This window comes from Vipera berus (genome assembly GCF_964194415.1).
Source record: "Vipera berus genome assembly, chromosome: Z".
In the NCBI taxonomy this organism is placed as follows: domain Eukaryota; kingdom Metazoa; phylum Chordata; class Lepidosauria; order Squamata; family Viperidae; genus Vipera; species Vipera berus.
Genome location: NC_138205.1, coordinates 29,832,733 through 29,848,219, shown reverse-complemented (window position 1 = coordinate 29,848,219; position 15,487 = coordinate 29,832,733). Strand labels below are relative to the sequence as shown.

The 15,487-nt window shown below is 42.2% G+C and overlaps 1 protein-coding gene across 2 annotated transcripts; it reads right to left on the bottom strand.

Moving 5' to 3' along the window:
- Window positions 1-373: 373 nt before the first annotated feature.
- LOC308677289 (neurotrophin-4-like) lies at window positions 374-9,628 on the bottom strand. Of its 2 annotated transcripts, none has more exons than XM_081343555.1 (3): window positions 9,450-9,628; window positions 2,174-2,532; window positions 374-1,174 (listed from the first exon to the last, which is right to left on the bottom strand). In XM_081343555.1, exon 3 carries the CDS (start codon window positions 1,153-1,155, stop codon window positions 541-543), a length of 615 nt encoding a protein of 204 aa, XP_081199681.1. In that variant the 5' UTR covers window positions 1,156-1,174; window positions 2,174-2,532; window positions 9,450-9,628; the 3' UTR covers window positions 374-540. The 2 variants fall into 2 exon arrangements, with proteins under 2 accessions (XP_081199681.1, XP_081199682.1); XM_081343556.1 differs by lacking the exon at window positions 9,450-9,628 and adding an exon at window positions 8,949-9,069 and having other exon boundaries at window positions 2,174-2,405.
- Window positions 9,629-15,487: the final 5,859 nt, after the last annotated feature.

Below are 15,487 nucleotides of genomic sequence, written 5' to 3'. Positions count from 1 at the left end.
GGGGAAGTAGTGAGGACTGTAGAAAAGAGGGACCTTGATACTCATGCCTAGATCACAAGCAGTGATTACTGAGATTCTCTTGACTGCAAGACCCGCTAATCTGTTCTGCACTACCCACTAATCTCTTCTGCAGCCCTCCAGCCATAAGCAATACCTAACTTTTTTCCCAAATAGGACTTTAAAGTTCCTCTTCCAGCCCATTTAACAAGAAAAAACATGCTTCCACTTAGGCAGCAAATGCCCAGAGCTTATGGCCATAATGATGTACTTCCCCCCTAGTTTTGCTACAGCACAAATGGAATCAGCAGTGTAGCCCAGAAGCTGTCAGTAGAGACCACCCCCTTCTTTTTTTCAACACACACCTGTACATGTAAACACACACACACACACACACACACACACACACACACACACACACACACAGGCCAATGAAAGCTGAGTTAACTTTAGGAATCATTCCAATCCATGACTGAACATACTAGAGAACTGGCCATGCTTTGATTGACCAAAATGAGATCATGAACTATGCTCCTTTCTTTTCTACGTCCGGCCAGTGCGTGTGAGTAGGGTGCAGACACAGGAGGTGTCAATCCGGATCCAGCGCCAGCCAACAATCTTGTCAGAATCCATAGTCAGAGCCCTCACGTAAGACTGTTTAGCCTTGCACTCAGAGATCCAATGGCGTCGATCAACACCCCGGCAGCCACCCACAGTTCCGCCAGCGGGATTACACTTGGTCTCAAAGAAATACTGCCTAAGGGGGCCTGTAAGCGTCTGGACCTCAGACAATACTGTCACCGTTTTGCCACGGATGTCGACAGCTGTCCGTTTGTCTGTCACCCAAACGTTAACACTGTCACATACAGACATTTCTCCCCGGCGTAGGGACCCTTCCAATGACCGTTTGGACTTGAATGTTCTATTAGCAGCTTGTCCGGGTTGGGTACTGGAGTCCTCCATGAGGAAAAGCAAGGGGGGCTCTTCAGGAGCTTGGTTAGATAGAGTGACACGTGGAGAGAAGAGGTCCCAATCCCTCAGGGGAGTCTCAGCCCAGAGAGTATCAGTGGTGTTAAGGAGGATATAGCTATTGGGAAGGGGGGCAGCCTGGATGACACAGAGCAATGGGGTGACCATGGCATGGAACAGAATAAGCATCACTCTGCACAGCGGGGACCTGTGCAGAAAAAAGAAAGCAACAATAAATTGACATTGATCATCAACTCTCAGCTCTCATCCCCTTTCTTCTCCTTTTCTAGCTGGGCCAATTCCATTCTCAACTCTATTGAGAAAACCCTCATCTAAAAGGATCTCAAATGGTACAATTGCAGCAGCCATCTTAATTCTTCCCAGAATACAGTGTCTCAGATATTCCATCAAAGCGTCTCATTGCAGGCAAAAGTAAGCTGTAAGTAGTTCATGCAGAGTCCTACCAGCTGGCACATTTGTTTTTCTTATGTAAAATCTCTGAGAACAATGGAACTTTCAGTGTATCATGTTTTCCAGCAAATGCCTCTTGGTGTCCAGACTGGACTCAGTTTATAAAAGAATCTGATGCTATCAGCAAAGGAATCGTGAGATTAGCAGACCGTCAGCTAATATTGAACTAAACACAGCTCAGTATCCCCACTTCATAATTGTCAGTAACCAAGTACAAACTGCTAGAAGTATTAAATTCCAAGATAAAACTGACTAAAGAAATAACTTTCCAGTCTCCCTTGTATAAATCTAAATCTAGGCCAGATTTCAGTAAATTGTGTTTCTTACCATTCCCATAAAAAACCCATCAGTAGTTTTTCATCCCTCACCCAATTCTTTTTTCATTAGCATAATTATAATAAACACTAGGTCACTGCATACCTCAGAAATGATTCAGAAATCTTCAGACCTCACATGAGTATAGTTCTCTTTGCTCTTCATTAAAGAAGCTTTAAGAGTTCAAGATGTACCCTTGGAACAACTTGGTTCATTAAAGGAACACCTTTTTTTAGGTTCAGAAGGTTAAAAAAACCTCATGCGTGAGAGGCATTGTGTTCATGTGGGATCTGAAGTCCTTCTGAGTGATGAAAATTCCAATAAGCACTATATATGCTTCCCTCCCGAAAGAAAAGGAATCCAGGTTGATTCAGGAAAGCTTCAATAAAAGCACACAGACAAAAGTGGGTAGGAGGATTACCTGTGGTTCAAGCCTTCCTTCGGCCACAGTCAAGCAAATCCTGGGCTTTATTCATGACCCCCCAGAGTGGGGTCTTGCTTGGATGTTTGGTGATGCAAGCCAGCCTGTGTTGTGAAGACTGTCTTTTTGTTGCCGTGTCTCTCACAGGCACTTGTGACTCTTTGCTGTTCATGTGTCTGAAAGACGGGACTTCTCAGGTCCCATCAAATCTCATGCTGCATCCTTGCTTCTGCTGAGATAGCAAAGAGAATGGTCCTCACCCAGAGGTAAAAAAATTGCCTCACTGTTGATAAGGGATGGCAAGAGGAAGATGTGAAAGAATATGGACTTGGCTGAGAATTTGATGTCACTCATAGGATCTGGCAAAAGAGGGAAACAACACCCTCTCAGTGAAGAGAATATTAAACTACCATTCTGCCTGTAATCATTTGCCATCTAGATATGCTGAATTATAATTCCTATTTCCCTCAACCAAATAAATTGATGGAGGGGTGTGTGTGTGTGTGTGTGTGTGTGTGTGTGTGTGTGTGTGTAGAAGAGAGATATATGCATCAACAGCTGGAGTACATCAACTTGTAGAGATTTTTAATATTCTACAAAATGTAGCAGGCTTAGAAAATCTATATACTTATAAAATCTAGCAGACAGAAATCTCAATAGGTTGGTCAGATGGAGGTTGGTCCTATATCTTGAATACATATGAAAATTAATGTAAATTAAATTCTTTTACATTGAATGCTACTGGTATGCAAACTCCTAACTGGAACATGCTATTTTAAAATTGCTCATACAAAACTATGTCCCAGACTTAAATGACCACAATTTTGATCCAGGTTTAAACCTGGCTATATTTGTTCCCACTGAAACCCTGAATTAATGTTATGTTTTCAACTGTCATCTTTTATAAAACCACTGTCTTCCAGCCCAAAGCATGAAAGTTACAATTGCTGCATCTGGAAAAGCCAAAGGACACAGAAATATAGGCTTTTCAGAAAGAATACATTCCAGAATCACATATGAGACAATGGGACAAGACAAATGGAAATGCTCAAAAGGTGCTGAAAAATATGCTGGAAATATTTAAAGAAACTATCTTTTACAAGTTGAATTCCTGGCACTGACTGGATTCCTGGCACAACTGCTATATAAAAAAATATATTCCCCACTGAGTCTCGTGTGTGTATGTGCCTTTGAGTAAGTGTTGACTCCTGCTAACTGCCTGGACAAGTCCTTGCACTTTTCTTGTCAAGTTTTTTGGGGAGTAGTTTGCCATTGCTTCCTTCCTAGGAGTGAGAGAAAGTAACTAGCTCAAAGGCACCCAGCTACCTTTGTATCTAAGACAGAACTACCTAGAACTCACGCTCTCCCAGTTTCTAGTCTAATGTCTTAACCATTACATCAAACTGGCGCTCAGAGACTCCATAGCACTACCCAATTACTTTTTATAACAGTCTAACTAAACTTCCAGCCTCCAAGTATGTTAGATTACGATTCCTATGCTGTTTTCTGCCCCCCCGACACCTCTCTCCCCCCTCCTTCCCCACTAAAAGTGGTTTTCAGTATGCTAGCAAGGATGCTGGATATTACACTAGAACTTTAAAAGTTCTCCCCTCCTCCAGTATGGAAAAAAAACATTCAGGGGATTTAATCTTAACCCCCCCCCAATTGGTACCATTTAACTCTCAATATAGAAGGGACGTGGTGGCTCAGTGGGTTAGGACGCTGAGCTTGTCGATCAGAAGGTCGGCAGTTTGGCGGGTCGAATCCCGAGTGCCACGTAACAGAGTGAGCGCCTGTTACTCATCCCAGCTCCTGCCAACCTAGCAGTTCGAAAGCACGTAAAAATGCAAGTAGAAAAATAGGGACGACTACGATGGGAAGGTAACAGCGTTCCATGCACCTTTGGCGTCTAGTCATGCCGGCCACATGACCACGGAGACGTTCTCGGACAAGTGCTGGCTCTTCGGCTTTGAAACGGAGATGAGCACCAGCCCCTAGAGTCGGAAACGACTAGCACGCATGTGCGGGGGAACCTTTACCTTTTTAACTCTCAATATACCTAGTCAACAGGACATTAAAGATGAACACAACTGGGAGAGCACTAGTGAGAGAAAGGATGCTGCAGAGAGAATAGATTCTTTGAAAAAGCTTTCTTGTGCCACAGATTAAGAATATTCTTCTGTTGAAGTCACAAGTCAAGAAGCTGAACAAGACATGAAGTTAGAGACTATTCCCAAAAGCATACACTCCTGTGGCACCTGCCTTGGCCACTGGAAAAGGGATTAATTAAGCACCTTTTTTGCCCACTGCTCTACCCCAAACCAAGGGCAGCTGATGAAGCCTACAAATTCTCCAGCTGCTGACAGGAGCCAGGGGAATGGGATCCAGATGTACTAACATCTGGAGAGAACTACCACAGGGGGGGTTGGGTTTGGAGGGTAGCTAATCCCTCCTGCCTTTGAAACTGACACTGGGTCTATTTCCCCTCCCTTTCTTTTCCCCTCCCCCCTAGCCTGGGCTAAACTAAACCCATGCAATATGCATCATCACTAATGCTGAAGGGGGGAGACATAGGAGGGGGGGAATGAGTATGTGGGGCCAGAAAAACAAGTTCCCTTATTCCATCTGAATGGCAGGGAGAGAAAAGGAGAACAGAATAAAGAGAATGTAATATAAGAAAAAAGAGTTTGTTCTTAGAACATATGCAAGTACATGTCTATTTCTGCTTAATTTGCTAAATCTGGTCTCCCAGAAAGAGTACGAGCTAATGTGAAGAATGAACCAAAAGGCGGGTAATGAGCAGCCCATATTCCTACTTTGCCTAATGAAGGACAGAATAAAATAAAAATAAAAAGAAGTCACTCTGTTGAACAATGAAGCTCTAATAGGTAAGGCAGAGAGAGAGAGAGAGAGAAAAGAACAAAATTTCTTCTTTTGCTTTCCTTGGTATTAGCAAAGGCAGTTTGGGAAAGACCACAGAATATGTTGTTTTCTGACTTACAAAAGGGTGAGAGTTGGACTCTTGGGTTCTGTGAAAGAAGAGTGGTGCCTAGTGGCTAAGCAAACAATGTTATGCCTCAACCTTAGGCTATTTGCATAAGCATTTTACCCACAATGCCCAACGCTCATGACCTTGCTCCCTCCTATGGGAAAGAGAGGGGGCTGTGATGTGTGAAGCTGCAGGCACTTAAGGCAAGGGGAACCAGCCCCTGCTTCAAGGAGGTATGTGTAGCTTAGTGTAGGGCAGGCTCCAACATGCTCTTCTGCGGCAATACCACTCAACAAGCAGGGAGCCTTAGCTATGTCAAAGATGTCCACAGTTCTGGCTTGAAGCTCTATACAGAAAGCTCCTGGTATTCCATTCATTCGTTCTTTCCTTTTTTTTCTGTCTGGTAATATGACAGGGAGGAATCTTAGCCCTTTTAGATATTTTGGCAAGAATTGCATCTTAGCATGTATGAGTTTCTTTCTTTCATTTTTTTTGGCAGGGTGTGTGTGTAAGTGTGTGTGTGTCCTTCCTAGTTTTCCCCATTCAATTCTAAGGAGCAAAGCTGCCAAACAGTCGGCTTTGGCAGCAAAATCAGCCATTTGTGTGTGTGAGGGAAAAAAATTGCCTGCTGCTCAGCATACCATCTTCTGGAAGTCCTCTTTACTCTATATGAGCTTCTGCCTGAAGAAAGCCTAGAACTCTGTATAATACAATCAAGATCCTACTATCAGTTTAAATGAGATGAGCATTCTGTGGTTTTCAGCTCCCTCCCCACCTCCATTTAAAAATATAGTAGGAGATTCATCACTAGCCTTCCCATGTACACATTAACATAAGTGGAGTTCACATCCTGAGCTCTCTATATGGTTTGGTTTGATTTGCTTTGGCTTAGTGTCTTGCAGTATGATTTGCAATCATGGTTTATAGTTAATGTAGTCTTTCATCCCAGTCAATAATGTTTTGTTCAGTAAATTACAACTGAGACTTGACTTGGCAAACCAGACTAACCTTTACTTAAAAAGAAGCTGAAATTTTGAACACTTTAAATTCTATGTCTGATACTTGAGACATTTGTATTTATGAAACATAGACTATCTAGGTTTTTATGCAAAGAATTATTGGCTTAAATTGGCTATTCACTTTGAACTCAGGTAATCTCTCCATAGGACCTATTTATCCTACCTAGTTTTAACCATATCTTATGGAGCCCACACAAGATATGCTTTAGAATATCAAGAAGTAGCCACAATGGTGGGATTGAAGCCCACCTTTTTTTCTTTACCTGCATCATGGTGTGCACAGAAGCAGTTACAATCACACCATTGTGGTCAACCATTTGATTTTTTCGACCATAGCCTGTTGATAGTCCTGTCCAAGTCTCCATCCTGGTTCTATCCACAAATCTCTTTTCCCTTTATATGATAGCATAGCCATTACCTGGCTTGCAGGCATAAGCCGAAAAGTCTGAGATACCAAAATGAAGTAATATCCACTTCCACTCAACTCTGTACAGGAATGCTCTGGCTTCCCCCTTTGTATTAACTCTTGAGATACCCCAGTCCAATAGTTCTGCATGCAGAGATCTTGGGGAATTCTAGAAGATTCACGGCCAGAATTTGGACTCCTTTGAAGCTGAGAATTACTTTGGGACTTAAGGAGTCACTTTAAAAAAGAGCCCAAACCTGTGAATCACAAAAATCTTTGACCAATTTGAGCCAATCTGGATACACAGGATCCAAGAACTGTACCTAAAGTTGACCCCAAGTAAGTGCAAGTGGATATCGGTGTCTTAAAGTAAAACAGATCAGCAGAAAAGGGCTTCTGGGGTGCTAAGAGCTTCATGATAGGAACACTGAATTTTTTTCACCTCAATTAAGTGGGAGAAATTAAGAAAAGAAATGGGTAGCCAATAATGGGCCTTAGATGAAAGTGATAGTGACCTCAGTTCAGTTCTAATATTGAAATAAAATCTGGATGTGCACAAAGTTACTCTATTCTTGATTTCTATTTTGTTTGTAATATTCTCTGATTCTAACAAGTAAAAATATTAAGTAGATCCAACAAGTATTTTAAGTCACACAGCTGGGCATCTAAAATTAATTAAGATTATTGAAAATTGAAACATTGGGCTTATTCAGAAGACCAGCAGGGGTAGGGAAACTAGGAATTATTTGAGATTTCATTTAAGCAGTGATTTAAATCTGGCAGCACAAATTAGGAAGAACATGAAAGACCCACATCAACACTTTAAACTTTTGTTTCAGCTATACGCAATTATTCTCATCTATCTTTTTAGCACTATTTATACATTCCAATGATGAATACATATCTCAAATGCACAAACGTACATGTACATTAAAGGAAAAGTCACCAGCTGACCTGTACTGAATATATGATAGATATCTTTTAATATCTCTTCCAGTCCTGATTAACTATACTTAATTAATATATCTGCAATTAATTATGTACAATATAAATATATTTCACTGTTACTGACTGCTATCTTCCACTACAAACTACTCTTGAATCATATTTCCCACCAGTATTGTTAGAAATTGTATTATCTCCACATAACATGAAATGAAATGACATTCTTGCCCACTCAAATTGGGAAGGTGGAGAAGTAAGAGAATGTGGGTGGATTGACCTCCCCCCACATATTTGCTTCCTAAATAACAAGCTTATTTGGGGGAAGGTCACCCAAATGAGTATTATTGGGTGTTTGTATTGTTTTTAATTGTTTTGTTTTATAGTTTAGAACTGTAAGCTGCCCAGAGTCACTTGACTGAGATGGGGGACTATAGAAGTGGAATGAATGAATGAGCACTCAGGCCCTATCTCCCTTCATCAAACTTGTAAGAATTACATAAAGTTTGGTTAGAGAGCTGTTCCTCAGTGGTCTTCTACAGATGCATCACCATATAATACTCAAAGTTTCCAGACAATATGGGAATTAGTTCTGCTAGTTAATTAGAATTGGAAAATTAAAATTCTTTCTCCACACTGGAGAAAACGGGCCTCCAACCTATTGTATACAACCTATCTTTAACCCCACTTCCAGTCTAGCAATTGTGGTGATTTAAATACAAGATTGTCTTTTTTTCTCATGCTATAGAGGTCAAAATTCTCATCCACCTTCCTCATTAGCATTATGGAAAGCATGTGCATTGCTAGTGTGGCTTAAGTCAAAGCCAAGGGAAGAGATCGTGCAGTGGGGAAGCAACCCTGTTTTCCCTAAGTATTAAATTGCTCTCCTTGCAAGGCACCCAGAGATCCTGCTTACCATCACCAGCAGGTAATCCAAAGCAGGCAGGGATATTTCCGCTTTTCTCTCTCCAGCTGGTTTCTATCTAGTCCTGCTCATAGGCAATTGTGGGAATGTGAAATACGGCGTATTGATTATGGCTATATCCTTTCCCTTTCTGCTTGCCATCCATTTACCTGGAGGTACGAGGACTAGGGGGGGGGCGTTTCTGAGAGAGGAAGGCAGGGCAGCCTCCCTGCAGAGGAAAGAATATTGGGGAGAAGGAAAATAGCACCTAATCACTTGTTAGTGTACTTCACAGGGAAGTCACTACTAGATGGGGTTGCAGGCCTCCTGGTGTCCCAGAGAGAAAAGTGGATTTCTGGCTGGAGAGCACTCATCTCCCTCAACTTGATGCCCTCTGGAGGAATTGCCCGGATCTTTCAATCAGTTTTCCGGCTAGGAATCCCACCCAGGTGGAGGGCACCTAGTCGAGAGAGACGGGTTTCCAGAGTCCCTCTCCGCCGCGACTCGCCTCCTACCTTTAAAGTGCCCCAGACGCCTTCTTCGGGCTTCCAAACACTAAGAGGAGCTCGGCGCCGTCGGGATCCCATCCCCTGCTTTGCGATTCAGGCGAACAGACTAAAAGCTGCTGGAGTTTGAGGCAGGGGGGTGTGGAAGGCAAGAGTCGGCGGAGGCTCCACTCCCCAGCTGGAGGTGGGGGAGTGCAGGAGAGAGAAGAGAGAATGAAGCAACGCCGCCGCTGCGCGTGGGGGAATGGGAAAGACCCTGATGGAGAAGGACCGGCGGAACTGGTTTGGAGGTGCCGGAGATGGATGGGGAAGGAAGGATCGAGCAGGAGGCATCGGGTAGAGACGAAACGCCGAAGGGGGCGGGCGGAAGGGTGGCTCATGGCGCTGAGGTAGAGAGCAAACGTGCAGAAGACGACGAGACAGCGACGGGATGAGGAACGTGGAGGTGGACGGCGGGAGAGCCTCACTTTCCATTCCTAGCCTCTGCCTAGCCTGCCCGCTCTTCCTTACCTGGCTGAGTCTCTTCCGCCGCCTGGCCCGGGGTTTGTCTTGCCGCTGTCACTCTCTGAAAAGCCTCCTCCGCCGTCGCCCCCCTTCCTTAGCCGAAGCCCATACCTGACACACGCCCCAAGGTTTGGAGTTGTTGCCCGACCCACTTCAAAAGGGGGGGGGGAGAGAAGGGAGCTGACGGCCGCAGGAATTGATGAGGACTAGTCCCCTGCCTCCTGCAATGGAGAACGGCTTCCTCCTTGGGCAAGCAGTTCATGAGGCCCGTTTCCAGCCTTAAACCCGGAACTCCCCCCTGCAGGCTGGGGTTTCCGAGAAGAGACCCGAGGCAATCAGGTTCAAGTTCGTTACTCTGTCGCCTCTGCCCCGGGGCTGTTTTTTTTTTTTTGCCCTGCACGGAGATGGAGCTCAGGGCGGGAAAATCGTAGGGAACAGTCTTTGCTATAGAAATCAAAAGAGGCTCTAGCCATCTCCTCCTCTTCCTCCATCACCATCACCACCATCATCATCAGAAGGAAGAGGAAGATACATTAAAACAAAATAATACACATCCAGAGTGACAACACTTAGAGCATTTATAAAAAAAGAGAAAGGGTCTGTACTTAACTTTTTTTAATACTTTTAATAGGTCCAAGCCTTTTCTGCCTGTTCCTACTCACTGAGTGGTCCTGACACTAGGGTGTTGTAAATGCCAAGCAGTATGGAAAAATAAGCCTCTGAAGCCTCTTTAGTTTGAAAATAAACATGCAACAAATCTCATTCATTATAATCAGAATGAAAAACTAAATGAAATTTATTCTGGCAAAAACTTTTCATGTAGGCCACTACTTCAGAATACACAGGAAATGCTATCTCTGTATGGCACTCAGGGAATATAAACACTGGGGCCAAATGGGCAAGAAATGTAATAAATAGAATCAATGATAATTCTCCACAAAAGCTTAAATGTTATTGCTCTTACACAATATAAAATAACTAGGATTCTCTACCCTGAAATGCAATCCATAGGATTAATGCAAACTAATCCAATAGACCAGGGGTGTCAAACTCAATTTCATTGAGGGCTGCATCAGCATTGCAGTTGCCCTCAGGGGGCTGGGTGGGTGTGGCCTGGGTGGGCGTGGCCTACTGGGTGGGCGTGGCTAGAGTGCGTATGGCCTACTGGGTGGGCGTGGCCAGCTCTACATTGTTCGCATCAAGGGTGCCTATGGGGGCCTGGGCAGGAGTGGGACAGATCTGAGGGTCTCTAGCAGGAGGAGGGTCTCTGGGCCAGGGCCAAGGCAGTGGGGGCCGTTCCCTCACTGTTTCCAAGATGGCTTCGCGGGCCGCATGAAACCACTTCACGGGCCAGATCTGGCCCCCGGGCCTTGTGTTTGAGATGTCTGCAATAGACCTTTTCAGGAAGATTGTTGTATATGTTTTAGACTTACACTGAACTGTCACAGACATGCCACTTGACCTCACTCATCCCCTTTTCCATTTCCTTCATTTTAAGGGCTGGCCCACTCGTTTGGCTAAGATGAGGCCCCAAGACCCTGCTTTCGATTTTCATGACAATGCAACAAATTTCTCATTTTTTTGATTTATGAGGATTGCATTTTCCCCTCAAGGAGGTGCTCTGAGATTTTCTGTCCTAGCAAAAGCATTTGGGGCCTGCTCTCTTAATCCGTGTATAATTGGCTCTCAGTCCTAATTCTTCTTGCTAGTAATTAAGTACCATTGAACTCAGTCTCAGTTTTAAGCAAATACACCAAATTCTCATGATTTTAAACATGTTTATTCCAAAGTTTGTTCTACCCTATTCACTGAAGCATTTTCCTCAGTGCTCAGGTATTTAGTACTATAGGTAAAGGTAAAGGTAAAGGTTCCCCCGCACATGCATGCTAGTCGTTTCCGACTCTAGGGGCCGGTGCTCATCTCCGTTTCAAAGCCGAAGAGCCAGCGCTTGTCCCAGGACGTCTCCGTGGTCATGTGGCCGGCATGACTGGATGCCAAAGGCGCACAGAACGCTGTTACCTTCCCACCGTAGTGGTCCCTATTTTTCTACTTGCATTTTTACGTGCTTTCGAACTGCTAGGTTGACAGAAGCTGGGACGAGTAACAGGCGCTCACTCTGTTACAGAGCACTCGGGATTCGACCCACCAAACTGCCGACCTTCTGATTGACAAGCTCAGCGTCCTAACCCACTGAGCCACCGTGTCCCTTTCATTTAGTACTATAACCTGCTTCAATTGGACATTAAGTGCCAGAAAGTGATTGCTTTGCTTGGTATATATCACAGATGATTTCAGCCAGTTCATGTTATGTACCCAATCTCTGTGATTATGGTTCAGCATATTGTGTGGATGCAGCTAATGCATTCCGTCTATGTGTGTTTGTATTAGCCCACTAATTTCACTACCTGTCTGCCTATCCCAACCCACTCACTCCCGCCCCAGAATCTGATACCTTTCAGCTTCTGTAATACAAAATAAAGCTGGTATTTGCTACCATGTGCATTTCATTTGAGTGCTTGCTGTAGTTTTGCTTCCAGCAAAAAAAAAAAAAAATCAGGGTGCTTTTACTATTTTGAACAAAAGCTTCTTTACCAAAGTAATGGAAATCAGCCTGAAGTGGTGAAAGAAAAATGATTTTTCAAGTGGCTTGCAAACCATCTATAAAATATGTCACACTTTAAAACTTCCTCATCACAGTTTGCCCTCATTCTAACCTATGTGCCATTCTGCCCTTGTCACATAAATGATTTATGGATGATCCCCAATGTGAAACCACCTGCAATGAGACGTCTTCAAATAGAACTGTATCTTTATTCTAACCAGATGGAAGAAATTAGGACACTGGTTTATTGTTGTTATCAATAACTTTAGTTTGCAACTTTTCACCAGATTATTTTCCATCTTATTTATTTATTAATAAATAAGAAAATGGGTAGACATGTAAATTATTCTAAGTGAGCATGCTTTGGGATGTGTTTTTTCACAAACAAAATGTTATCTCAGCTATGTTCGATCCTTGGAACCTCAACCAACCTTTCCTACACTGGTACTTCCCAGTTATGTTTGTACTACAACTCTCATCATGCTCATGCAGCATGGACCATATATGTTAAGAGTAATAGGAGGGTAAAAATCATCTGAAGAAAGCAATATGTTGGCTTGACTACTACAGTTTTTGAAAACTTTTGAGTACTGTCACAAAATTAAGAGATCAACAGTCAACAGATATAATAGCAGCAGATACCATGGCACATTTTATCATTTCAGACACCTTCAGGATTGAATAAAAAGTTAATACAGTGTCCCAATCATGAGATTACCAAGCTGCACAAGATTTCAAGCAACCAGCTTCTGATTTATATGCATGTACACACCCCTTCAGTATCCCTAGCAAAGAGACTTTTTAAATGACTCATATGTTTTTTTAGCCTTTGGATGTTACCTTGTAGCTTTTGAGAAAACTGAACTACTACATTCAGGTTTATGTGATTACATAAGTAATAGCCTACAAGTATACACGTACCTGTATACATTGTATTTTACTTATTGATTTTATTTAAGTGGTTAATTTCAATTTCCAATAGCATACAAATGTGCAAGTTTCACTGAATAGCTTACTTTAATAAAGTTGTCCCTTTTATTCTTTCTCATAAGTTGCTGTTTAAAATTGTTGTTTAAACTGGTTTCAGAACAAGCGGGGGTGTTAAATCAATTTCAGAGGATAAAGTCCCTTGACTTTGTCTGGTTACCATTTTTACAAGAAGTTAGGCTACAATTTCATGCCAAGTTTCATATTTTGGCTGCTTTCAAAACTAACAATCTATTTGAATTTATTACATAATAAAATTAAAATTAATTAAAAACTTCTGTATAGCTGACCCAATCACTTCAATATTTTTGTAAGGCTACCATATCTGGACTGCAAAACTTCTAATGGCCACTGCAGGGAGGCAAGGAGTTAAATTTAATAAACCTCACCATTGCCTCACCATTGCCATCTGGTGGTTATTTATTCAAAATATGTTGTTAGTTTATGACTATGCCCACAACCATGAATTCCACTGAAATCAGGAAAACATGTGCCATCCAATTTTCTATTTGCTTTCTCAGAAGACAGCAAAGCCTAAACTCCAATATCATCAGCTTTAACTCAATGGCTGGATTCACATGTTTAACCTGTTAGAGAAAGACCCAGCAGATACTGTTGCACATCCTATTAAGCTTGGTTAATGTTAAGCCTGATTAGTTTTTAGTGTCTTAGCATGCTTTGTGAGCACTGCCAATTCCTGATTGTCATAGTATTTCACGTAGGGCAAATTCAGGCAACTAAGTGACTACGCTAACAACTATTTTCTTCTCCTCCTCCTCCCCCCTGTGTTTGTAGTGTGTGCGTGTGTGCATGTATAAAGTGTGTGTGCATATGTGTGTGTATATGTATATGGTATATGTGTGTACACACAATTATTTTATGGACCATATTTCCTTAAGGTGTAAGCAATATCTTTGTTCCAATCATGATATACAGCAGGATAAGATAGTATTTTGAAGTGATAGTGGATTATATTATATTAGACTTAATGGTGGAGGGACTGTCTTTCTATTCTTCTGTGTAGTAATAATTCTTCAAGTAAAAAGACAAATTACTTTTTTACTTGCTTAGCTTAAACTGACTATGTCCTCAAGTTTCTCCAGCCAGCCATGAAGTAAAATTTATTTGTTGATCAAGATGATATCTGTCGATGGAATGTGAAAAGAACCATTTATTCTTAGCATTTGGCAGGAAAGCATTGTTTTCCTTGGCGTTATAGGTATTCAAGCATATTAATTCATTGCTGAGAGGTTCCATAATTTCATTACTGCTTATTATTCTACATTATTAGAAGAGATATAGTTTGATTAAAGCTACCATATATGGGCTGCAAAAATGTAGGCTATATAAAAAGATATATAAAAAGTCAGTACCAAACGAACAAACAGGACTACTAACCCTTTCTGATACCTAATGGTTATCAGGATATTAGCCATCTAGCTATGTCATGGGTGTCAAATTCGCCATGTCACGTGACGTGTCACGATGTATCGTGACTTTTTGCATTGCTGGCAATAGGGTGGGCGTGGCTTCAGTATGTTGTAAGTGGCCCGCGGGCCGGCAGTTTGATACCCCTGACTATGTTCTCCCTAAGATTCTAAGAGTACAAATGAAGTGGAAAACTATGGAAGATAAGTGAGTTCTCCTGACTGCCAGATGGTTCAATTGGTAGCAGCATCTTGTTGACTTTGCCTGTTTTATTATAGACAAATCTCATGGAAATTGGGTGTCTATCTTCTCTATCTTTTTATCATTCATTTCCTTTTTTCATAAAGGACATACCGCTATCTCCCTTGTTTCAGAACAATTCTTATCTCCTCCCTAAAGATTTCTGTGTTGGAGATTTTTAGAATATGACTGGATTTGGATTTAGTTTTGACTTTACCTCCATGAGGCATTTCCGTCCAATCTATTCTCACTTTGGGGGAAGCAAAATTTTCTCAGCATTCTTTTTCTGGGCTCTGTCTGAGTACTGGTGGCACTCCTCTTCCACCCCTTTTTTTAATGACAACAAAGCCAGCTGCCTCTTTTCAGCACCTCACATCAAACAGTGGGCCGTGCAGTACAGATCTGAGACATGTCTCTCCCTGGCTTTTGTTACCATGAATAGACGACAGTCTTGTCTGCCTCAAAGAGGGACAGAGACAACAGCAATTAACAAAAATGACTGTCTCTAGTTACCCAGGAAAATATTAAAGGGAGACATGTTCCTTGCTTCCCCATCATTTTTCAGAAGAAGTGGTTTAATTCCAGAAGGAAACAAAAGCTGATTAAAGAGGGGTTACAAGCCTTTGGAGAGGACATACCTGATGCTTTTTTGAAGCAACAATACATGAACAAAAAAAAAAAAACTAGACATGACACAAAGCATTTTGTGTGAAAGCAGAAGTCTAACAGCCAAAAGAGAGGCAGAGATAGCTTTTCATAGGTTTTCTTCTCATTATAATGAAATGGG

Coding starts and splice junctions, on each gene's coding strand:
- LOC308677289 (XM_081343555.1), bottom strand. CDS start 1,155: ATGCTTATTCTGTTCCATGCCATGGTCACCCCATTGCTCTGTGTCATC.